The following is a 26563-nucleotide window of genomic DNA, read 5'->3' as shown; positions in this document are numbered from 1 at the left end:
TGAAAATATCAAGCGAGCACATCTCTATTAATCGTTCCAAGTTCGAAGTATAATGGGTCACTTTGAGACAACCGGAAAATGCATCAATCACCAAGTTAAGTGTTGAATTAGATGAAAATTCCCCCTTCCACTCCTCTTAAATAAACACATGTATTATAGAGTTTTGTTGAAATCAAAGAATGTTGAAGAAGTTGATTGCCCATAAAATAACTAATTGGGTGTCCAATTGTCTCGTATGCATATAGCTCATAGCATTCAAGACTTGGATTCAATCCAACTCTGAACATGCTAAAAACGAACCCAAGTGAGCATCTCCAGTAAATTGAAAAAGCACCCTCTTGAATTATCCATTTTAAGTAAGCAGTAAAGAGATATGCTCTGTTGCTTGAGATATGAATCTTGCGATCTCAAAATTTGCAATTTCGGCATTTGACAAATAAAGTTATATAAGCTTGTTTTAGAATCACAAGATTCTAAAAGTTCAGGGATTCAACTTTCTTGAAAGCATGCATCAATTCAAAGATTCCTATTTTTCAATGGAAACTCATATTAGGGTTGGTTTCATCTGCATAATTCAAAGATGAACTAGGGATTCAGTTCAGACCGAACTATGAGGTGAAGTTGTGGAAAGTATTTGAGTGCGAGAGGGCAGTGGAGAGATTAAAAGTGAGATGAACCTGAGCAACAGGTTGGCTCACCAAGGAACGACCCAATGGGCCGTTGTAGACGGAGAGGACGAGGATGGATGAAAGGCTTTCTGGAGAGACGATGACGGAGGACGGCGAGGTCGAGGTGGAATGTTGGTGCAGAGGTGGTGATTTCGAGAGTGGAGGCTGAGGCTAAGAGAGGGAGGAGGGCCATATGCGACGCACAAAGGGAGAATGATCCATGGTAAGGATGAAGACAAAAAGTCCAAAGCATTTTCACTCAAATTTCATATTTTCAATTTCTAACGTGGCATGAAATATAGCATACCGTTAGCCAGCTCACTGAAAATTTAACGGCGTTGGTTTTGGAGGACGAAATATTACAGTTTTCTTAAGGACAAGGATGAAAGTGTATCAAAGTTTGAAAGAGGGACTAAATCTAAAATCGCATGATAGTTGAGGGACTAAAAACATATTTAGCCCAATAATTAAAGTATCAACACCATCATGTTTGACATAAAGTGTAGTTTCAAATACACTCTTTTGAAAGCCCAAGTGTAGTAAATGATCATTAATTCTGCTGTACCACACTCTTGGGGCTTGCTTTAAACCATATAAAGCCTTTTTCAACAAGTAGACTTTATTTTCGTGATCTTTGATAACAAAACCATCTAGTTGTTCAACATAAATCTCCTCTTGCAAAAAACCATTAAGGAAAGGTGACTTAACATCCATATGAAACACTTGCCACCCCTTTTGTGCTATAATGGCAAGTAGTAGCCTAATTGTATCATGTCTTGCTATTTGACCAAAAGTATCTAAAAATGTCAGCATAAAGCTAAAGAGCGGAAATTTTGATGATGTCTCAAAGTCTAGTCTCAAGTGCTCTTATTGCAGGAAGATCTTCATCAAGATTTGTTTTTATATCAAAGCTTTTATAGTTTAGTAGATTTATGTATAAGATGTGATTTATATTTGATTCTATGTATTGTTTGCCTTAGGTTGAGTTAAAATTTATTTTGAATCAGAAAACCTCATTTTATACTCAAGATAATTGATTATCAATATAATAATCGATTATCAGTAATCAATATAATAATAGTCTCCTAGGTTTGATTTTTCTCAATCATGGACAACTCCTCCTACATTGCAGCTAACCATTTCTCCTCCATAGCAGCTTCTTCAAAACTGACAGGTTCACAAATAGTTATATTGCATAATGATACATTGCTTTTTTGATAGATATCAGAGAGTAACCTTGTTCCTCTAACAGGTGGATCATCTACAGTGTCTTCAACCTCCAATTCAGTGTTTTGACTTTTTTTTAAATCACTCCAGCACCAGTTTTCATCTTCCATGAAATGCACATCTCTGTTTATTAGAAATTTTCCAATTTAAGGTTGAAAAATCCTATAAGCTTTAGAAATTGTGTTGTAGCCAATAAATAATCCTGCTTCAGCCCTTTTATCAAGTTTATTACGTTTAATCTGAGGTATATGTGAGTAACACAAGCAACCAAATACTTTAAGAAAGTCCAAAGAAGGTTTAAAACCAAACCAGGCTTGAAAAAAGTTTGATTTTGCGTGGCTCATGTTGGAAGCCTATTCTGTATGAACATGGTTGTATTTGCAGCTTCGGCCCAAAACTTCTTTAGTAATTCCTTATGATGAAGCATGCACCTGGCCATCTCCATGATTGATCTATTTTTCCTTTCACTCACTCCATTTTGTTAAGGAGTGTAAGGTGCCGTTAATTTATGCTCAATCCCAACTTCATCACAAAATTGTTGAAATTGATTTGCTATATACTCTTTTCCATTGTCCGACCTCAAGATCTGAATATGGAAATTGCTTTGATTTTCAACAAATGCTTTGAATTTCCAGAACACTACAACTACTTCTGATTTTTATTTAAGAAAGAAAATCCAGCAGATTCTTGTTAGGTGATCAATAAAAATAATATAATAAAGACCTCCTTTTATGGATGAAGTTCTTTGTGGTCTAGCAACATTAGTGTGAACTAGCTACAATTTTTTACCAGCCCTCCAACTACTTTTAGGAAATGGTTTCCTTGTTTGCTTCTCGAATCTACAAGCTTCACATTCAGTTGGTTTCTCTGTTAAGGAAGGAACTCCACAAACTAATTGATTTTTCAGCATGTAGTTCATTCCCAAATGATGGAAATGACCCAACCTTTTGTGCCAAAGATTGACTGAGCTTGCTGTTACTAGAAATGCAATCTGCTCCTCCTTCATTAGATTAAATGAGAAACTCTTGCTCCTCATCTTGACTTTAAACATTTCAAGGCTTGTTGGATATTTAATTGTGCAGACTTTATCTTCAAAGATAACTTTGAACCCTTTCTTTAGTAACTATCCAACACTAAGCAAGTTTTGATTAATTTTAGGTACATATAAGACATCAGGAAGGGTTTTTGTACCTGTATGAGTTGTTATAACTATTGAACCTTTACCTTTTACTGGAAATTATTCATCGTTTCCAATTCTGACCCATTTGACTTCAGTCATGTACAAACACTTGAACAATTCTTTGTCATAGGTCATGTAATTTGTGCAACTACTATCAATCAACCAAGATTCATTTGAACTGCTACTGGAGAAACATGTAGCAGCAACGAGTTGATCTTCATTTTTCCGCAATGTTGACAAGGTGGATAATTTTTCTTTTTACCCTTACCTTGCTTTTGATTAAATACACTATTTTCACTGCTTGCTGGTTGGAACCTTTTGAAAATTTTCTTTTTATTGGTTCCGACATCATGATACTTGATAGGGAGTGCACCTTCAACTATACGATCTTCTCTCATTAGCTTTTGTTGTTCTTGGGCTTGCAAAGCGTGTAACACATCTGCCAAAGTAATTTTGGTTAGATTCTTTGTGTTCTCCAATGAGGCAATAGACGCTTCGTACCTTTCTGGCAGTGTTACAAGGATTTTCTCGACAATTCTGGAGTCTGCAAAGTCGCTGCCCAACAACTTTATTTTGTTCGTAATGCCCAATAACATGTTTGAGTACTCCTTGATTGTCTCTGACTCTTTCCTCCTTTGCAACTCAAATTCCCTTCTTAGGTTCAACACTTGCATGCTTCTTATTTTGTCATCTCCTTCATATTCTTGTTTCAAAAAATCCAATTTGTTTTTTAGCGATTTAAGAGTCATAATTTTGGTGAAGATGTAACACTAGAAAACAAGGACAAATTTGCCTTTACCTTCTTTTTTTTTTGCCTTGTGATTTTTGATTTGAGCCATAGCAGGATTCTCCGACAGCGGTTGAAAAGAGTAATCATCTTCCACAACTTCCTATAAATCTAGTTCCTCTAGATAGGATTACATTTTTACAGCCTACATATCATAGTCTTCCCCATTAAAGATGGGAAGTGCTATTGGAAAGGAAGTTGACTCTCCTTCCATTCTAGAGGTCCCTTGAGAATAAAGGGCTCTAGTTACCAATTGTTTGTTTTTAGAAAATAAAAACAGATGAATATTGGCTAGCTAGAAATATATTTTCTTATTAAATACAATTTAATTTAAATACATTTAGAAATAACTAACTAAAAGATCATATATTGTGATTCTAACCATCACTACTAACAACCTGAAAAATAGAAAATAACTAAATCACTAACAACCATTGAATAATTAAGTATCAACTATTTTAAAAATTCTCACAAGTATAGACAGTTTTAAAAAATTGTAACAACTCTTTTGAAAACTTCTGTAACTAGTAATAGTTAAACAATTATCGTTGGTAATTATTTACCGATGTTTTTTTTATGGCTTTTGTAACAGTGAAAAATATATTTATCAAAGATTAAAAACGCCAGTAACAAAAGATAATTCCGGGTAAAATTTAACATTTTTATAGTTAATAAATTTAGTGAATGTAAAAAGAATCTTCACTATATAATTTTAAAATTAGTGAAAGAAAATAGAGAAACACTTTGTATCCATTATAAGTTATGCTATTTTCTCGGTTCAATATTCAATTTTTTAAAAAATTTAAGAGATTTTCTTTGGGAAACTATTAGATGCGGTGAATTGAGAATAAAATATAATGTAATTGGTTAATTTGTTTTGCCATCCATATTTTTATTTGAAAGGGTTTTTCTAATATTTCTTCTCTAAATAATTCATGTATTCAATATTTTTTTGGAAGATTGTGCTTATAATTGGTTATTCATGTCAGATATTCTACAAAAAATATTAAACAAAAAGAGAGATTGGATTCATGTTAAGGATCACAAAGGAAGAAATGCTCTTCACCATGCGGCTTCTATAGGTTACCTAGATGCTGTTCGGTTGTTACTTAAAAGTTGTGTTACATGTCATATGGAAAGAGACAACGATGGATTGTTTCCTCTTCATTTGGCTTCTGCATGTGGACATACTAAAGTGGTAAAGAAATTGCTAGAAATTTGTCCAAATCCCAAAGAAATAGTTGATGAGAAAGGTCGAAATATTGTTCACATTGCAGCTATAATGGGTCAATCTAATGTGATAACGTACTTGTTGCAAAATGCAAAAGATGAAGTTAAAGGTATGATAAATGGCAAGGATTATGATGGAAACACTCCCTTGCATTTGGCTGCCTTACATTGTCATCCAAAAGTTGTGCAAGCCTTGACATGGAACAAAAGGGTTGATCTTCATTGGCTTAACAACAACAACCAAACAGCTTTCGATGCTTTTGAGCAATTTAAACAAGAAGACAATCCGCCCTTCCCACAGGGAAGTATATATAAAGTATTGTGTTTACTTAAAATTTCAAGATTTAAATGTCTTTTTAGTTTATAGTGATTGCTATGATAATATATGTTCAACAGGGTTCTTAATCGATCAAAATTCATCTCGAATGATTATGTTCAGGGAACTATTTTTGTTTTATTTTTCATTAGCTCTCACATAATATAGCAAGGTGGTATATTTCGTCCACATTAATCGTCTAGATTGTCAGAAGAAAAAATGATCATCATCATCATAGCTTTCCTACTACATTATTGGACTATTTATTTTTTTATTATTGGAATCTTAAATTTGTAACACAACTTTTATTTGTAGCGGCTAACATGGTGTCTACTAAAATCTGCTGGCGTACAAAGAGCTAAAAGAGGGTTACACTATGTCGAGATCCCTTCCCCCTGCAAGCCAGAACCCAAAAACACAAAATTTTATAAAGACAGAATCAACACTCTTATGGTGGTTTCGACCCTTATAACTACAGTAGCATTTGCTGCAGGTTTTACTTTGCCTGGTGGAATTAACAGTTCTACTCCAGAAGAAGGCATGGCTGTTATGCTACATCACATGTGGTTTAAACCATTTATTTTCTGCATCACAGCATCCATGTACGGTGGTATTAGTGTCACTATTACGCTCATTTGGGCTCAATTAGGAGATGTAACTTTGGCTCTTTTTGCCCTTAATGTGGCAACACCCCTTTTAGGAGTCACTCTTGCAACCTTATCAGTGGCATTCTTGGCTGGTGTCCACCTTGTTATAAGCGATCTCAGTTGGTTGGCCACCACTATTATGATTTTGTGTGTGATCTTCATTCTTCTACTTTTATTTCTATACATTCTTCTCTGGTTGCCGTCAGCATCAAGCAACCCAATAATGCGATGGATTTCTTATGTCCCTTTTGTCGCAACCGGAATCGCGACGGGACGACGATCCAAATAAGAAACGGGTTTTGAAAAGAGATTTGGAGTCGCCACCATAGTTTATTTTGGAAAACTATGGAAAAACCTCAAAACGATAAAGCACGGTCCACGAAAACCAAAGATTGGGTTCGGGAGTCGGTTACGCGTGGGGAAGGTGTTAGCACCCCACAATGCCTGCCCTAAGGCAGTACCTTTAACTAAATGCACGAATATGATGTGGTTTTTCAAAGTGTTTAATTATCCCCTAAAATAAAATTCTAAATAAACAAAATATATTTTTTAGTTTTTTGGGCCCGACAAGGATTGACCTTGCTCCTACGTATTCTCATTCAAAATGAGAAATCAGGGTTACGTAGTTCTAGCTAAAATATTGTTTGTTGTTTGGAAAAGCATATGTTTTTAATTTTTGGAGATTTTTATGTTTTTAATATTTTCGAGAAGGTAATGAGTACTAGGCTGACGCGAACGGTCACACGAGTACTCATACCTTTAAAATGATATTTAAATACTTTTAATTATTTTTGAAAAGAGAGATAACGATATTAAGCACTAGGACGATGCGAACGATCACACGAGCACTCATACTGTTATCTGCTTATTTAGGAAGACTTGAGAGCAATGAGTGCTAGGCTGATGCGGACGATCGCACGAGCACTCATACCCTCGTTTAATATTACGTAAATAAGAGAGAAAAGTATTGAACACTAGGACGATGCGAACGACCACACGAGTGTTCAACCTTTAAACGTATTTTTGAAATTTTATTTAAGAAAAGAAGAAAAAGGTTTTTAGCACAAGGACGACGCGAGCGGTCACACGTGTGCTTAAACCTTTAAAATGTATTTTTTATGTAAATTTATTTAAGGAAGAAGAAAAAGGTTTTTAGCACAAGGACGACGCGAGCGGTCACACGTGTGCTTAAACCTTTAAAACATATTTTTGTAAATTTATTTAAGGAAGAAGAAGAGGTTTTTAACACAAGGACGACGCGAGCGGTCACACGTGTGCTTAAACCTTTAAAACGTATTTTTGAAATTTTATTTAAGAAAAGAAGAAGAGGTTTTTAGCACAAGGACGACGCGAGCGGTCACACGTGTGCTTAAACCTTTAAAATGTATTTTTGAAATTTTATTTAAGAAAAGAAGAAAAGGTTTAAGCACACGTGCGACCGCTCGCGTAGGCCTTGTGCTGAAATTTTTTTCCTTTCTTTTACAAAAGTTAAAAATCAAATAAAAATATTTTGAAAAAGGTTTTAAGCACACGTGCGACCGCTCGCGTAGGCCTTGTGCTAAAAACCTTTTCTTCTTTTCTTAAATAAAATTTCAAAAATACATTTTAAAGGTTTAAGCACACGTGTGACCGCTCGCGTCGTCCTTGTGCTAAAAACCTCTTCTTCTTTTCTTAAATAAAATTTCAAAAATACGTTTTAAAGGTTTAAGCACACGTGTGACCGCTCGCGTCGTCCTTGTGTTAAAAACCTCTTCTTCTTCCTTAAATAAATTTACAATAATATGAAAATTTAATCTTTTCGTATTATTTAAGTAAAGCTAAGTAAAGATAAAAACACAAATTTTGTTCGGGTTTCAATCATGACAGAAAACGAACAAAATAATTCAAATCACGATACCAAACGACCAATGTCAAGTAGAGTATCCGTAACAAAAACTAAAACCTGGATTTGACCATTGCCTCGCAGAGGGCCAAACTCACAGAACAAAAATTTAAATCCGACCATTGCCACGCAGAGGGTCGATACCAGAAAATTAAAATCTGGATTTGACCATTGCCTCGCAGAGGGCCAAACTCACAGAACAGAAATTTAAATCCGACCATTGCCATGCAGAGGGTCGATAACAGAAAATTAAAACCTGGATTTGACCATTGCCATGCAGAGGGTCGATAACAGAAAACTAAAACCTGGATTTGACCATTGCCTCGCAGAGGGCCAAACTCACAGAACAGAAATTTAAATCCGACCATTGCCATGCAGAGGGTCGATATCAGAAAATTAAAACCTGGATTTGACCATTGCCTCGCAGAGGGCCAAACTCACAGAACAGAAATTTAAATCCGACCATTGCCATGCAGAGGGTCGATAACAGAAAATTAAAACCTGGATTTGACCATTGCCTCGCAGAGGGCCAAACTCACAGAACAGAAATTTAAATCCGACCATTGCCATGCAGAGGGTCGATAACAGAAAATTAAAACCTGGATTTGTAACTTTGAAAAGTTGATAAATGCCGAGTCAAACATGAAGATTTTGCAAACAATTTTCCTCGCTTCCTCTAAGATGATGTTATGTCATGATGATGCATGGATGCATGAACACATGAGACCTTCATTTTGGTCTTTTCTTTTAATCTCGCTTTTCATCATTTTTTTTTTTTTTTTTTTTTTTTTTTTTTTTTGAAAATTCCATGCTTGGAATCCATTGTTAACATTGTCATCAAACACAATGTACGTTCAAAACGCATTCCTAAAAACAACGTTGATAGGTATAGAACCCTTTGATGAGCAGGAAGAAAGTGTAACCCTGAGTTAAAATTCTTTTTATCGCTTTTTGCAATCCAAATTAAATTGAACCCTGTAGAATGTGGAAGAATGGTTATGAGAAGCAAATGAATAATGATTAACGTATGTGTGTCCCTCCTTTGGGGAAAAGTGCTATTAACATGTTGTGCTCCCATACTGCCCCAATCTTACACAATGGAAAAGTGAAAAGATTTGGGTATGAAGGATTCCCCCAAATTGGATGATCTTCGATTGACAGGGAGACCTCTTTTTCCCTTTTTTTTTTTTTTTTTTTTTTTTTTTTTTTTTTTTTTTTTTTTTTAACACTGAATTGTGTCGTTCACCACATCATTTTGTTTCAAAGTTAAATTCGTGAGAAAGATTAGGACCAACAGTCTTCAGTCAGCGTGGACTTTTAAGGGCTTGTACCGTGGTTAAAGGTAAAAGGGTTTTGAAAGAAAGGATAACAAAGGCCCAAATAAGTGTTTGATGGTTAAAGTCTTTAAACACGAATCATTTGCAAGGTGCCCAGTCAATTGTCTTTAGGGATTTGAATTTCAAGCATATTTATTGTTGTTTTTCTTTCTTTCCCTTTGGATCATTCTTTTCGTTGCCCCTGTTGTGGTCTTTTATGATATTTCCCCTTTCATTCATTTTTTCTCAACTTTGGATGCTTGTGATGTACCCTTTCAAATTGACGTCGACATGCTAATGATTCTTGTCTAGGGTGATGAAAACAATTATGAATTTCGGCTCAAAAGGGGTGCAATTGGATGAACTGTTTTTGACGATTGGATAATGAAAAATGGCCACACGTCACTCCGAATCTTGTTTGTCTGACTTTCTCTTGAATTTAAACCTGAAACGAAACTATGTAGTGCCTAACACATCAACTTCATTTTTTCTTTGTTTTATCCTCTTTTTTTTTTTTTTTTTATTATATATCTCCCTAATCAACGGATTATCGGTGATATGTAACATGATGAAAACTGCCCCAATATTAGGCATATGGCGAAATCCTTCGTCTTGTGAGAAACGAAAAAGTTAGGGTTCAAGTAATGTGAATGCAGATGCTTTATCAAGAAAAGACACCGGTTACACCCAAAACCTTGAATCAGGGAAGTATTCACCAACGGTATTTTTCAAAACTGTTTTCGAACATACTATGTCTTTGACAACTTTATTAACAACAAACTCAACATGTAACTCTTTTTTTTCGTTTTTCCTTTCCGACATCCTCCAGGACCGAGCTCGCCAACCTGATATACCTGTGATGCTTTTATCAACGCGCGTTTACTTATTTTCATTTTCATTTTCACTTGACTACTTAACAGCTCAGCGTGACATGCAATATTTCAGATGGAATGCAAACAACCAAAATATGAATGAAATCATGTGAAATTTATTTATTGAATAAAACACAGAGTACAATAAGCGTTGAAGATAACATCAACATCCCTTTAACAGCAACCACTATCACGGAATCATCATGCGTAAAACTTTTTTACTGCATCAGAATTAACTGGCAATGGTAACTCCTCTCCGTCCATTCTCGTGAGAATTAGTGCCCCACCAGAAAATGCTTTCTTCACTACAAATGGCCCTTCATAATTTGGAGTCCATTTGCCTCTATGATCCTTTTGTATAGGTAGGATCTTCTTCAACACCAGCTCACCTTCATGCAATTCTCTTGGATGTACCTTTTTGTCAAATGCCTTCTTCATTCTTCTTTGATACAATTGTCCATGGCATACTGCTGTTAGTCTCTTTTCATCAATGAGATTGAGCTGGTCGAAACGAGCTTGAACCCACTCCGCCTCTTCTAATTGGGTTTCCATTAAAACTCGTAAGGACGGAATTTCCACTTCAAACGGAAGTACTGCCTCCATTCCATATACAAGCGAGAAAGGCGTTGCCCCAGTCGATGTTCGTACCGAAGTGCGATAACCATGTAAAGCAAAAGGAAGCATTTCATGCCAATCCTTATACGTGACCACCATTTTCTGCACAATCTTCTTGATATTTTTGTTAGCAGCCTCTACTGCCCCATTCATCTTTGGACGATAAGGAGAAGAATTAAGATGATGAATCTTGAACTCCTCACATAACTCTGTCATCATCTGGTTGTTCAAGTTAGTGGCATTATCAGTGATGATCCTGTTAGGGAGTCCGTATCTGCAAATCAACTCCCTTTTTATGAACTTGGTCACCACCTTTCTAGTCACATTAGCATAAGAAGCAGCCTCGACCCACTTGGTGAAGTAGTCGATTGCGACTAATATGAAACGGTGTCCATTTGACGCCTTTGGCTCTATAGCTCCGATGACATCTATTCCCCACATCGAAAAGGGCCATGGTGCAGACAACACGTTCAAGGTCGTGGGTGGAACATTGATATTACTTGCGTATACCTGGCATTTCTCACACTTTCTCACATGTGTACAGCAATCATTTTCCATAGTCAGCCAAAAATACCCCGCTCTCAGTATCTTCCTGGCCATTGAGTGCCCATTCATGTGCGTGCCAAATGTACCCTCGTGTACTTCTTTTAGTATCAGGTCGGCTTCTTTTGCATCTACGCATCTAAGGAGAACCATGTCATGATTCCTCTTATATAGAATATCCCCACTCAAAATGAAACTGCCAACCAACCTCCTTAACGCCCTTTTGTCGTTTTCTGATGCCTTCTCTGGATATTCTCGGGTCCTAAGATAATGCTTGATATCAAAGTACCAAGGTTTACCATCTACCTCCTCTTCGATGAAATGACAATACACTGGCTTTGCATGACTCTTCATTTCAATCATTGGCAATTCTGCATCTTGATCAACTTCAAACATCGATGACAAGGTAGCCAATGCGTCTGCTAATTGATTATCTTCTCTCGGTATATGATTAAACGTGATGGAATCGAAATACTCAATTAATCCCCTGATGTAAGCTTGGTATGGAATTAATTTAGTATCCCTAGTCTCCCATTCTCCCCTCAATTGATGAATAACCAAAGCTGAATCTCCATATACATCCAGAATTTTTGCTTTAGACTCTATAGCTGCTCGAATTCCCATGGCACAGGCTTCATATTCTGCGATATTATTCGTGCAATTAAAACACAACCTTGCCGTCATTGGAATGTATTGATTCTTAGGAGAGATAAGCACTGCCCCTATTCCATGCCCCATTACATTCGAAGCCCCATCGAATAATACCGTCCACGCTTTTTCATCTTTGTCCTCTTTATTCTCAGCAAATAAAGCCATGATATCTTCATCAGGAAATTCAGGTTGCATTGGCTGATAATCACTAATGGGTTGATGGGCTAAATATTCCGCTAAAGCGCTACCCTTGATAGATTTCTGAGTAACATATACAATGTCGTATTCTGACAATAGCATCTGCCATCGAGCTATCCTTCCAGTGAGAGCGGGCTTTTCAAAAATATACTTGATAGGATCCATTTTAGATATCAACCAAGTAGAGTGGCTCAACATGTATTGTCTTAGACGATGAGTAGCCCACGCCAGTGCACAACAAGTTCGTTCTAACGACGAATATCGTTGTTCGCAATCTGTGAATCTCTTGCTCAAGTAATATATAGCATGCTCTCTTTTCCCATCTTCATCATGCTGACCCAATACACAACCCATGGAATTATCCAATACGGACAAATACAAAATGAGCGGCCTTCCTGGCATAGGTGGACGCAATACAGGAGGGTCTTGCAGGTATTGTTTGACCTTTTCAAAAGCAACTTGACAATCTTCATTCCAGACTACTGCCTGGTTTTTCCGTAGTAACTTGAACATTGGTTCACAAGTATCAGTTAATTGGGAGATGAACCTAGCAATGTAGTTCAATCTTCCCAAAAAACCTCGAACCTCCTTTTCTGTTCTGGGCGCAGGCATTTCCGTTATCGCTCTTACTTTGTCCGGATCAACTTCTATCCCTCTTTGACTGACAATAAAGCCCAACAATTTTCCAGACTTTACTCCAAACGTGCATTTGGCAGGATTTAATCTGAGTTTATACTTTCTCAGTCTCTCAAATAATTTCTTTAAATTGAAAATATGCTCCTCTTCTGATTCAGACTTTGCAATCATGTCATCCACATAAACTTCAATTTCCTTATGCATCATATCATGAAAGAGTGTCACCATTGCCCTTTGGTATGTTGCCCCAGCATTCTTGAGTCCGAAAGACATCACCTTATAATAGAATGTTCCCCATAACGTGATAAAGGTCGTTTTTTCCATATCTTCCGGTGCCATTTTAATTTGATTATATCCCGAGAATCCATCCATGAACGAAAACAACGAAAATTTGGCCGTATTATCAACCAGAGTATCGATGTGTGGTAACGGGAAATTATCTTTCGGACTTGCACGATTTAAATCACGATAGTCAACACACATTCGAACCTTCCCATCCTTCTTAGGCACTGGTACAACATTCGCTACCCATTGTGGGTATCTTGCCACGGCCAAAAATCCTGCGTCAAATTGCTTTTGGACTTCTTCTTTAATTTTTAGGGACATTTCCGGCTTCATTCTTCTCAATTTTTGCTTGACTGGAGGGCATTCTGGCTTGAGCGGGAGTCTATGCTGCACAATATCGGTATCTAGACCCGGCATGTCATTGTAAGACCATGCGAATACATCTTTAAACTCCTTCAACAGGACACGCAATCTTTCCCTCACCTCCGTTTTCATACTAGTATCGATTTTCACCTCCTTTATCTCATCCTTCTCTCCCAAGTTAAGTATTTCAATCTCCTCCTGATGGGGTTTTATCTCCTTAGACTCTTGTTCCACTAATCTCAATAATTCCGGAGAGGGTTCCACATCATCTTCGAAATCATCTTCCGTATTATTGATAGGGTGCTCAAAATTAGGAACATTGATATCATTATTTTCAAAACAATCATTGTCACATCTGCATCATTTAAATTTATGAAAAAGTATAAATAAATAAGGTAAACAAAGAAAAATGCCAAATGATGATGAAATGCAACTTTATTATCACGCTGAGTGAAAAGTAAAAAAGAATCAATCCACAAAACTTCAGTTCTAAAGCCCCAATCGAAACTATGAGCTTAATTAAAACTATTACATTTTGTTCACATTAAGCATCACAGGTAAATCAAGTGTTTCCCAATTGTTGAGTTGAGTATCAGGGGAGCAAGCCCACACAAAGCTCAAACTTTGAGGCCCTTCTTCATCCTCCACAGCTGCTATTTGGTCAGCATTGATCCACCCAGCACTGCGGAAGCTTTCCTTGATGTCAACAATGTGAATTTTGCTCTCTTTGGGCCCTCGTCTTTCTGCACGTGCCAAACTGCGCTCTTTTCTTTCTTCAATCATCCTTTTCCTGTCTTCCTTGGTAGGTTTGTACCCCAAGCCATATCTGTTCTTATTTTCAACGATCTCCAGAGGGAATGCTCGCCCCTGCCGATATTTGCCCAAACCTTCCCCATATATATAGCCCTCTCTTAGCATAATCTTGGCCATCATAATAGAAGCACATGATAGGCGAGGATTTACTGGAAACGGTTCCACACAAGCATTTCCCACAATTTCCAATGATTGGAAGGCTGTCTCGAGAGCTTCTTCAGCCGCCTCGATGTAGCGCGTGGATGATGGTCCACTCACCAAAAGATCCTCTTCTCCTGATACTATCACCAGCTTATCTCCTATCACATACTTCAACTTCTGGTGTAGTGTAGAAGGCACAACTCCCGCCGAATGAATCCATGGGCGTCCCAACAGACAACTATAAGCTGGCAGGATATCCATAACCTGGAATGTTATTTGAAAAACGCATGGGCCAACTTGCATTGGTAAATCCACTTCTCCCATCACTTCTCTTTTACTGCCATCAAACGCCCTCACAATCATTGAACTCGGCCTCATATGCATTCCTTCGCAAGGTAGCTTTTCCAGAGTTGCTTTCGGCATGACATTCAAGGAGGACCCATTGTCCACTAAAACACGCGCAATAACATGGTCCAGGCATTTCACAGAGACGTGAAGAGCCTTGTTATGCCCTCTTCCTTCAGCAGGTATCTCTTCATCCGTAAAGGTGAGATAATTATTAGCAACAATATTGCCAACAATACCCTCGAATTTATTCAATGAAATACCTTGCTCCACGTGAGCCTCACTGAGTATCTTCATTAGCAACTTTCTGTGTGATGCCGAATGCATGAGCAAGTCTAACAAGGATATGCGAGCAGGCATACAGTTTAACTGTTCCACCACCTTATATTCGCTTTGTTGTATGAATTTTAAAAATTCACAAGCCTCCTCTTCAGAAACCTCTCTCTTCTCTTCCTTGTCGGGGATTTCCTCTGTCTGTGCCCCCTTCCCCTTTAAGAATTCTTTTGCTTTCGCGGCTATCGTTGCTTCATTATCATTAACCCTTTCTCGTGCCAACTCAGGTGATGTGAAAATTCGACCACTCCTAGTCATTCCCCCTATCCCTGATATGTTTTTGACGACAGGGTCAACGCTTTGCGTTTCGCCTGACGCATACGTCCCATATCTCCATGGGACGGCTTTTTCGTTCTTGTAAGGAAAAGGGGCTGGTACATGGATAACCACAGGCGACCTTCCTTGAGTTGGTGGAATAGAGGTAGTCTTAGTGAAACGGATCACCAATGGTTCTGGTACAATCATGCCGGATTCATCACCAGTTTGTGCAAATACATCACCCTCTTCCCTCTTGTAGCATACCTGCATCAGACCACGATCTAGCAGGTCTTGCAGAATTTCTTCAAATTCAACACACTCCTCAATAGAGTGCTCAGCCTCTGGGTGGAGCGCGCATGCCATACTCTCATCATAATCACCCTTCAAGATACCCACTTTCAGCAATGCCTCCAAGATAAACCTCCTAGAGCTCTTAACTTCTTTCACATTTCTCACCAGCTCATGTTCTTTCACTTCGACAGCATTCGTCGAAGCACTTCCATGCCCAGATAAAGGATTGGCCTCGACACTAGGCTTATCCTCTTGGAACTTTAACCACCCAGAATCAATTAGAGTCTGCACTTTATGCTTGAAAGCCAGACACCTCTCAGTGGAATGACCAGCGGCCCCTCCATGATAACTACACTTTGCCTCTGCATCATAGCCTCTTGGGTACGGAGGCTGCAAAGGCTTCAGGGGACAAACGACAACTAGCCCTTGTTTAATAAGCTGAGGCAATAATTCCGTATAAGTTGTAGGAATTGGAGTAAAGTTAACATAATTTCTTTCCTGGTTCCTTCTTGGATAAGCATTTGGACCCACATTCATATTGGAAACTACATTTGCCCCTCCCCTCCAATTATTCGTCGGGATGTATTGTGGTTGATAGTATCCCGGTTGTTGTTGGGGCCTAATTTGATGACCAAATGACGCGTTAGCTGCATGTGGATGTTGACCCCAGTATGGTCGATAGTTATGGGTGGGAGCTTGACCTCTCCACACGGGGGTTGCAGATGTTGCATGCACATCTCCCTCCTTTCTTTTCCCTGCGTTGAAATTGGGTTTTTTGGAGTTTGCACCCGCCGACGAGCCATATGCAATCTTCCCATTCTTCAACCCGATCTCTATCCGCTCACCTATCACGATGATATCGGCAAAATTTGAAGATACATTTCCCACCATATGTTCATAAAATGGTGGTTGGAGTGTATTTACAAACATTGCCACCATTTCCCTATCATACAAAGGTGGCTCAACTTGTGCAGCCAATTCCCTCCACCGCTGAGCATACTCCTTAAAACTTTCGTTGTCTTTCTTCGACATGTTCTGCAGCTGTAAACGATCTGGCGCAACATGTGTATTGTATATGTACTGTTTCACGAATGCATCAGCCAAGTCCGCCCAACAACGAATTCGAGTAGGCTCCAAATGGGTATACCAGTTTAACGCCACTCCAGCCAAACTATCTTGAAAAACATGGATGAGCAGCTGCTCATCATAAGCATATGCAGCCATCTTTCTGCAAAACATGGTCAGATGGCTCTTTGGACATGTATTTCCCTTATACTTCTCAAAATCTGGTGCCTTGAACTTATGTGGTATTTTAACGCCAGGAACCAAACTCAATCTAGAAACATCCCCAAATCCATAACTCTCATACCCCTCCACAGCTCTCAATCTTGCCTCTAAGCTCTCCAGTTTATCCTTTGCCCCATCAACATTACTAGTTACCCCCTGAAACGAAGTATATGGTGCAGCCCTGGTAGAAAAACCCTCTCCGGCAATCACAGGTGGCACCGGGGTTACTCGTATTCCATCAGTCATGCTTGCATGCATCCCTTCATTTATCATAGGTACAGACATTACAACAGGCCCCGGAGTACTGATTGGCGGTAGGTTAGCAGTAGTAGGGAAAGAGAATGACGTCTGCTCCCCTTCTGTGTATTCTCCCACAGGTGGGGTATAACCTGGGGGTAATCCATACATTGGGAACGAAACAGATTGGCTCCCAGCATTGAACATCGGAGGGTAATATTGAGCACTTCCCTCAACTTGCACAGACGTCGCCCCTCCCGTAGTCTTCAGGGCCTCGAGAGCCGCCAAAATCTGGGCCATTTGATCCTTCAACTGGCTGACATCGGCCTTAATAGATTCGTGTGACTGCTCCCAATTCTCCATGACCTTCGAGTTAGCTCTGGTCCTGTACGGATGTCGTGGAAAATTTGCCGTTGTTTTCTCACTTGTACTGCCGATTATTATTTTTTATTAAATTAAATTAGATAACGATGAAAAATGCAAAACGAAAGAAAACATGATGCATGCTAGTAATAAGTGGAAATCACAGGATAACGATGACAATACTGATGGAAAATTAACACAAGCCGATACCAACAAACATCCCTTATCTTTCATTTAAAGGAAATTTGATCCATTACATAGTCTAAGGAACAAAACACATAATTCCGATGTACATCAATCCCGTGCCCGGGCAATGAAAGATTTCATCTCTCCCACCAACCATTTACAATGATTAATAAACAATTCTATTTCCGCTGGTGAGTTACAAAAATGAGTGCTTGCTTCAGCATTCGACACCATCCTGGGGATGTCTTCAATTGCCCTGTTTGCCAAAGCAGCCAACTGAGAGAATCTTTCCTTCCAGTGCTTTACAGCAATTTCTTGCTCGGCGATGTGCTCTTCCATTCGCCTTATCAAGGCCTGATGCTTTTCTTCAAAATCTATCGACCTCCATCGCTCCTCCTGTTCCTCGATATATTCCTCCATTTGTTTTATCAGAGTTCGATGTTCTTCCTCTGCTTCCGTTAGCTTCCAACGCTCCCTATTCATATCCGCCTCGAACGACATAGCCATCTCTTTCATCTCATGCCCCGCTTTTTCTATCTGAATCTGCGCTTCTCTTAATCTCTTTAGGGCTTCTCGTTTATCTCTTTTGGCTTCTTCGTAGAGGTGTTTCCACTCCTTTCCCTCTTCTAAAGCCACCTTCTTCTCATTTACCCTCATGGATAATTCCTTACTCGCGGCAGCTAGATCCTGTTTCACTCGAAATGTGTAATCCCTCTCAGCCTTCTGGCTTTTGACAAGGTTTTCATAAGCCCGCGACTTTTCTTCATTATCATTTCTCATATCCACAAGATCATTACGCGCCCTTTGTAATTCATTCTCCAACCTAGCATTTCTCACCTTCAATTTCTCCATCTCAGCCTTCAATTGTTGCACCTCTTCACTTTCTGGGGTTTGAGATGGTCCTTCACTAGCTGATTGATCCTTGATTGGCTTGAAAGGCAACTTGACTACTTTCACTCTCTCCAGAATCCAGGTGTGGTAACTAATACTGCTATCCACTACTCCATCCCTCAAGTCCTTCTCTACTCGAACAACATTTTCCCAGGCGCTTTTAACCTTTCTTAACAATTCGATGAAATGCCCGTCTTCGTAATAAATGAATAGAGTAGCAAGGTAATCTGATGAAGGTGCCCCTTTTATAGGATGCCCAAATTGTCTTTGCACCAAAAGAGGGTTGTAATTGATACAGTACCGGGCACCTATGAGAGGTACATTAGGAAAGTTACCACAATGCTGGATAGCCAGTTTATTTCCGAGCCAAGGAAGGCGCCATTTTATACTTCTTTCGCTCAAGCCGGCAAGGAATCGGGCCCAATCGTTTCCTCCTTTACCTTTAAGCCCTTGGTGTGACAAAGTCTCCGATAGACTCTTAACGTCGACCATCTCCTTAAACACGCGAGTTGTCATCCATGTATACAACGCCGGTAAGCAACAAAGAATCTTCTTTCCCTTTCTCTCATGGCAAAAACTCAAAGTCCCATAAACATCCGCAAGAACTGCTGTTACAGGATTCTCTGACCTGGTTTTACTCGCCACGAAGACGTCCATCGCGGTGTAATCCACAAATTCTTCTATTTTGGGAAACAAGACAATGCCATATATGGTGAGGGCTAATACATCCATGAAAGTTTCCCAATCTTCTTTATCAGCCAGATGATGTAAATACTGCTCTAGATATCCCTGTGATAACCCATGCACTTGATTCCTCATCATCATCCTGTTTTCAAGCTCCTTGGGATGTAATTTCATGATGGCAGCAATGGTGGGTATAGAGGCATGATGCTCTAAATGTTGATAGGGAGTGGTACCCTCCAGTGGCAAACCCAAGATATACTCAAACTCTTCTATGGTTGGCGCCAACTGAAAGTCTTGAAATGTGAAACATCGAAGCGGAGAATCATAATATTGTGCCAAGGCTGTGATAGCGGGTATTTGTACTTCAACCTCCATTAAATTCAACAAATTTCCATATCTTCTCTGAAAGGTTTCTCTCTTTATAGTCTTAAGCCTTTTGCCCAAGTTTATCAGCTCAGTCAAATTTCCAACATGGGTCCTTAGACTATACTTCTTTCTTAAATCGGAAGAGTCGGTGTGCCGTGTAGCATCGGATCTTGTGTTAACATCCATCTCGTATGAAGTCAAGTAGGTACCTGTGATTTCCTTTTAACACGTTACTAAATGATGTATGAATATGATGCATGATAATAAACAACATGACGAATGCATGGTATGACATGTAATATCATAAAAAATGAACAGCGTGAGGGTTACAGAAGTACATAATCCTCCCATCGTGCCCTAACAAAGGTTCACTGCTCTGAGTTCAAGGTCAAGTATATGCAATCTCACAAGGATGGTTCCCTGAACCTAAAGGTCAAAGGTCACTAGAGCTATGGCCCCCTTCATAGCATTTCCACAACAGTCGAGTAATCAACTAGGTGTGAAAACACATATGAAGAGAACAGACTCTAGCTGGAGTTCTCACGATAGCCAAACAGGAAGTACATCCCAGAGTGACACCGCTACACAACTCCTCTAATTCTAAGCTACGCTCAGACCCGGGTATAGGGCCCCACTCATGATATGCCAAAAGTGTGTGTGTGAAGGGAGGAAATTATGCACACCCAAACCCTCACCTGCAAAACAACCAGAAAAATTCCCAGGCAGATATAAACATATTGTCTACCCTAGGGTTCAATATTCCACAGTTATTGCAGTTATTCCAAATATCATACATAGATAGAGAAAAGGGAAAGAAAAACACAAAGCAAAACCACACCAAATTCGTGCATCTAATTAAATGGCTCGACTCTCTAAAGTCCCCAGTGAAGTCGCCATCTGTCGCAACCGGAATCGCGACGGGACGACGATCCAAATAAGAAACGGGTTTTGAAAAGAGATTTGGAGTCGCCACCATAGTTTATTTTGGAAAACTATGGAAAAACCTCAAAACGATAAAGCACGGTCCACGAAAACCAAAGATTGGGTTCGGGAGTCGGTTACGCGTGGGGAAGGTGTTAGCACCCCACAATGCCTGCCCTAAGGCAGTACCTTTAACTAAATGCACGAATATGATGTGGTTTTTCAAAGTGTTTAATTATCCCCTAAAATAAAATTCTAAATAAACAAAATATATTTTTTAGTTTTTTGGGCCCGACAAGGATTGACCTTGCTCCTACGTATTCTCATTCAAAATGAGAAATCAGGGTTACGTAGTTCTAGCTAAAAGATTGTTTGTTGTTTGGAAAAGCATATGTTTTTAATTTTTGGAGATTTTTATGTTTTTAATATTTTCGAGAAGGTAATGAGTACTAGGCTGACGCGAACGGTCACACGAGTACTCATACCTTTAAAATGATATTTAAATACTTTTAATTATTTTTGAAAAGAGAGATAACGATATTAAGCACTAGGACGATGCGAACGATCACACGAGCACTCATACTGTTATCTGCTTATTTAGGAAGACTTGAGAGCAATGAGTGCTAGGCTGATGCGGACGATCGCACGAGCACTCATACCCTCGTTTAATATTACGTAAATAAGAGAGAAAAGTATTGAACACTAGGACGATGCGAACGACCACACGAGTGTTCAACCTTTAAACGTATTTTTGAAATTTTATTTAAGAAAAGAAGAAAAAGGTTTTTAGCACAAGGACGACGCGAGCGGTCACACGTGTGCTTAAACCTTTAAAATGTATTTTTTATGTAAATTTATTTAAGGAAGAAGAAAAAGGTTTTTAGCACAAGGACGACGCGAGCGGTCACACGTGTGCTTAAACCTTTAAAACATATTTTTGTAAATTTATTTAAGGAAGAAGAAGAGGTTTTTAACACAAGGACGACGCGAGCGGTCACACGTGTGCTTAAACCTTTAAAACGTATTTTTGAAATTTTATTTAAGAAAAGAAGAAGAGGTTTTTAGCACAAGGACGACGCGAGCGGTCACACGTGTGCTTAAACCTTTAAAATGTATTTTTGAAATTTTATTTAAGAAAAGAAGAAAAGGTTTTTAGCACAAGGCCTACGCGAGCGGTCGCACGTGTGCTTAAAACCTTTTTCAAAATATTTTTATTTGATTTTTAACTTTTGTAAAAGAAAGGAAAAAAATTTCAGCACAAGGCCTACGCGAGCGGTCGCACGTGTGCTTAAACCTTTTCAAAATATTTTTATTTGATTTTTAACTTTTGTAAAAGAAAGGGAAAAGATTTTCAGCACAAGGCCTACGCGAGCGGTCGCACGTGTGCTTAAACCTTTTCAAAATATTTTTATTTCATTTTTAATTAATTAAAAGTAGATAATGATAGAAAAATAGAAAGTAGGGGAGTTACTAAATATAAATAAAGGGTAAAAATAAAGATAATATGGAAAGCTTAATGATGAAATAAAATAAATAAAAAAATGGTGTTTAAATAAAAGATGGGAGTGTCTAAATGAGAAAATGGGGTGCCCAAACCATTTTTCTTTTATAAAAAGATTGGGCCTAAACCCAAGCTAAAAGGGGTGTGGAAGTGAGAACAGGAGCTGCGCGAAGTAGAAAGGAATTTTTTTGTTTACTTGGGCCAAGCCCAGCACTGGCCCGAGGATGGTATGGGGTGCGCGGGTGAGAAAACAGGGTCTGCAGAACGGAATTGAGGCTCCTTTGGTTTGCAGAAACGGAATGGGCTTCAACCCAAACAGGGGGGGGGTGTGAATGAGAAATGCGCGTCGACATGAAGAAGAATCGGTCCTGCTGGGCCCAAAGCCTCTCTATCCAGAAACCCTAATCCCATTAGGGGTTTGGTTGAATTCCCCCATTTCGCCACACCCCATCAGCATCCGAGAGGTCCCCTTTCCTCCTCCTCTCAACAAACAGACCGTGGACCTTCACCTCCGCCACACGACGATCACCACTCAACCTTCACACCACCGGTAGCCGCCAGCCACGGTCCATGGTGTCGCCCGTGACGGCGTTCGTCACCGGAACCGTCCCTGGTCGAGGTGAAAGCCCTCCCTCTTCCACCGCTTGTCGCGCGCGAGTTTGGACTCGCCCTCGCCGCCGCAAATGATACCCGTCGCCGCCAACCACAACTTCAGGTTCTCGCCTCTCTTCTTCTTCTTCGCGCGAGAGGGAAGAAACGTTGCTGCTCTACGACGAAACCTCACCACTACGAGCAGAGCCAACCGCCACCGATGCCTCCGCGATTTGCCCCTACTCGCGCCGGTGCCGCTGTGACTCCCCTACCACCGTTGCCGGCGTGCGCCACCCTCCGATATCTCCCTCTTTCTGTCATTTATTTCCTTGATTGTATGATGGGTTGTTATGTGCGGGAGTGTTGTTTGGTGAGGAAGAAGACGAAGGCGTGGAGATGAAAAAAAAACAATTAGAAGCTCGACTTTATGCGTGTGTTTGGAGAGGTGGTATTTGGTGCTTGAGGATTCAATTTTGCTGGGGATTGGAGATGAACATAAGCGTTGAAGGGTTCCATGAAAGGGGAAGAGAAGAATGGTTTTGTTTTTGTTTCTGTTTCTGAATTTGGTTGACTGCAGGTGGGGGGTGACACACTGAGGAAGTTCTCGGTGGAGGGTGTCGGAAACGCAAATTGATGATGTAGTTGGGATAGCGGTTCCAGTGGAGAATGGAATGGTTCAATGAGGATGAAGACACTGTTCCATTGTTTCTGTTACATGATTTTTCTGTTGTGTGTTTTGTGTTTTTTATTTCAATTTCAGTATTGATGATTGGAGATGAACAGAGGCTTGGGGGCACATCTTATGGAACCTACCTCGTTTTGAGCTTGCTTGACATTGAAAAATAAGACCATAGAAGTGGACGTGGGGAGGGTGATGCAACCATGAACATGTACAGTGGAAGGTATTCAAACCATACGCAAATAGCAATTTCAAGAGAGATATATGTAAGGGCAAACAAACAACTCTCTAAGCAACATTACTTACCTTTCGAAGATCCACCCGCTATGGTCAATCTCCTGCTTCCAATGAATACTCTTCTTCCTTGAGCTTCCAATGAATACTCTTCTTCCTTGAGTGGCTGCCCTGTGTCTCTCTTTCAGATGCCAAAAAAATGGTGAAAAACTCCTCAGCAATGGATGATCCAAGATGATGGCCCGGAGCTGTGTCCAAAATCTCTTTTCTCTTCCTCCCGATCCCAACCAAAATCCTGCTCTAAAATCTTCGAAAAAAAATTCTTTGTAACCACCTTGTCCCCCTCCTTCCAGACATGTTTCCCATACGCCAATTCCCACCTTTTTTCATTTTTTCTATTTTTTATTTTTTATTTCAATTTTATTTTATTTTTTAATTGTTTTCAGTTTTAATTTTATTTTTTTAATTTTTTAATTATTAATTCTATTAAAACAAAATTGAAGATAAGAAAAATAGAAATTAAATTAAAAACAAAAAATCTAAATACATAAAAATAGAATAAAACAAAAAGGTAAAATAATAAAAAGGAAAATAATAAATAACCAATAAAAAAAAGAATTTTTTACAACCCGGACAAAATTGAGTGTTGACACCTTTCATGATTCTCACATGGTTATTTGAGAAAAGTTCAACTGAAGGTAGGTACTTTCCGATACATTATTCAAAATGCTACATCTTTATGGCTTTGTTTTCTTCTTTATCTTTTTTGAGATGGAGATTGAACTTTGTTTTCATGTACATCTTATCTTATACAGTTGTATGATATTACGTACTCATCACTTTTATGTACAAAATCATTTGGCTTTATGAGATATAAAATCTTTTATGAAAGTTTAATAACCAAGTACGTCATACTAGTACTTCTAAAAGAATTTTTCATATACATATATTGGTATATAGAATAAAAGTAAACAATAATTGTATCAAAATATTTATAAATATTAAGTCTTGGATGATGACTCTGTACATTTTTACCAATTGAAAAGATTTTTCAGTTGTGTTAGTCCCTATATTCTTATCATTTTAACAAGAATATTGATTGATCCGAGTTTAATGATTTATTGAATTTCACAGATGAATGAGAATCCTTAATTCGAATTCAAATGGAAGAAATTGCCTATGGTGCGACATTATAAATTTTACAAGTTTACTACAAATTGTCATAATAAGATGCCATGAAATTGTGTTTGTGTGATGAAACCTTCTCTTATGATTCATTTTTCTGTGAATGATTTCCTTTATGTTTTCAAAGGGAAGGATATTACATTAGAGTTATTACAGTTGGAGAACTCTATTCTTGAGAATTTATTCATCACTATTTTGCTTTTATTGATTATGTGTGCTAACTATTTTTCAGATAAGAATATGTGAAAGACCCCTTCGTTGATCTGTATGATACTTAGAAAGTGACCCTAGATCAATATCTCAAGCTAGGGGTAAGGAGCTTGATGCATATCAACATGTTTGAATTGTGATTTGATAGTATGATATTAGCGGATGTTAATAAGACACTCCCTTGTGGTGTTTTGTCTAAGTTAGTTGATGTCATCTAGTTATGGCTATATGTGTTTGTAAGGCCAACATATTTTGTTGGAAACATGTAATTTCTATAAACTCTTGACTTGTCTGTGTGAGATTCTATATATTGGTTTAGTTGTGTATGCATTTATTTGGACAATGTGAGAAGGTATACTTCTTTGAAGGGGTTACTTTCTTATGTTTTTGTTGAGTCTGATTGCTACAATATATATCATTATTAGAGAATTTCTAAAGCAAACTCAATGGACAATTTCTCATTCCTCAACCGTTACTTGCCTTTGATTTGATAGGAAATTTCATCACTTATTTAAATTCATTAAAATTTGAATTGATGTTTATTTTAATTTTTAATTTTTTTAATACAATAAATTAAATTTGTTAAATTTAATTTTCTCACCTAGACAAAGTATTTAATTTTTATTAAATTAAAAAACTTAATAGTGATATGGTTATTAATAATCCTTTTTCAATCATGTTTACGTGATGTTACTTTTTTTTTGTCACAGTTTTTTGAAAAAAAAAGTTCAATCAAATTATAACAAAACGTTTTCTTTATAGACATTAGTGCAATTGCTTTTAATTGATATCAATCACAATGTCTTAGGTAACATTGATAATAGTTAGTTTTACAATGTTGTTGGAGTTTTTTTTTTTGTTATTATTAATTTTGTTGAATTGATAATAACAAATAAAAATTCCTTACACATATATTTTCATAAAGAAACCATTATAATCAATTTTAATTAAAAAAATGTCCTAGTCAATAATATCTTGATTTCAATTAATTTGACTATATTACCGTTAAAATCGACTTCAAAAAGAGAATTATATATATATATATATATATATATATATATATATATATATATATATATATATATATATGGATTATATTTTGACAATTATAATAAACTAATAAAAATATTTTAGAATTAATAATTTTTTTATAAGTAATCATATTTTTATAAACACAGTGAAAGATCAATTATTTTATAAGTTCAAAAAATATTAGAAATGATAAAATACTTAATTTAAGAGAAACAATGTTAGATATTCTAAATAAAGTGCAATGAATAATATAACATCTCAAAATATAGCATAATACTATATCATAGATTAATTACATATATAACAATATGATAGATCAGTCCTTCAAGACTTAGTAAAGTATTTAGCAGTACAGTTATCCAAAATAACTATAAAACTAAAAACTTTACATAGTATCATAAGTCTAAATCAAGGAAATAAGAAATAAACAGAACGGTTCTACAACTAGGTTTTTACACATCATCACATACTGAACGGTCATACAACACCCTGTATAAATCGATCGGTTTACAAAAGATAAGCTAACCCTAACGACCGAACAGTCTTAACTAAGTTGCAGGATCCTCACCTTCCAAAGCTTGTTTCATCGAACACTCATC

General features: G+C 38.0%; 2 protein-coding genes across 2 annotated transcripts; one reads left to right on the top strand and one right to left on the bottom strand.

Moving 5' to 3' along the window:
* Window positions 1-4844: 4844 nt before the first annotated feature.
* LOC148201463 (protein ACCELERATED CELL DEATH 6-like) lies at window positions 4845-6344 on the top strand. The gene is made up of 2 exons (XM_088108923.1): window positions 4845-5408; window positions 5724-6344. The coding sequence occupies exons 1-2, from the start codon at window positions 4845-4847 to the stop codon at window positions 6342-6344; spliced, it is 1185 nt and encodes a 394-aa protein (XP_087965049.1).
* Window positions 6345-8900: 2556 nt separating this feature from the next.
* On the bottom strand, window positions 8901-17169 carry LOC148201462 (uncharacterized). Its single transcript, XM_088108922.1, has 9 exons — window positions 16857-17169; window positions 15958-16442; window positions 15154-15855; window positions 15000-15096; window positions 14607-14903; window positions 14040-14510; window positions 13408-13697; window positions 11383-12636; window positions 8901-8912 (listed from the first exon to the last, which is right to left on the bottom strand). The coding sequence occupies exons 1-9, from the start codon at window positions 17167-17169 to the stop codon at window positions 8901-8903; spliced, it is 3921 nt and encodes a 1306-aa protein (XP_087965048.1).
* Window positions 17170-26563: the final 9394 nt, after the last annotated feature.

Source organism: Vigna umbellata, chromosome 3 (genome assembly GCF_029865625.1).
Source record: "Vigna umbellata cultivar VRB3 chromosome 3, Vumbellata_1.0, whole genome shotgun sequence".
In the NCBI taxonomy this organism is placed as follows: domain Eukaryota; kingdom Viridiplantae; phylum Streptophyta; class Magnoliopsida; order Fabales; family Fabaceae; genus Vigna; species Vigna umbellata.
The sequence above is the reverse complement of the archived record's forward strand: the minus strand, read 5'-3'. Positions and strand labels throughout refer to the sequence as shown.

Coding starts and splice junctions, on each gene's coding strand:
- LOC148201463 (XM_088108923.1), top strand. CDS start 4,845: ATGTCAGATATTCTACAAAAAATATTAAACAAAAAGAGAGATTGGATT. Junction 5,409..5,723: donor CACAGGGAAGTATATATAAA/GTATTGTGTTTA, acceptor TTTTATTTGTAG/CGGCTAACATGGTGTCTACT.
- LOC148201462 (XM_088108922.1), bottom strand. CDS start 17,169: ATGTCTGTACCTATGATAAATGAAGGGATGCATGCAAGCATGACTGAT. Junction 15,856..15,957: donor CAAGAGGCTATGATGCAGAG/GCAAAGTGTAGT, acceptor GGGTGGTTAAAG/TTCCAAGAGGATAAGCCTAG. Junction 12,637..13,407: donor TCAAGCCAGAATGCCCTCCA/GTCAAGCAAAAA, acceptor CCAATGTTCAAG/TTACTACGGAAAAACCAGGC.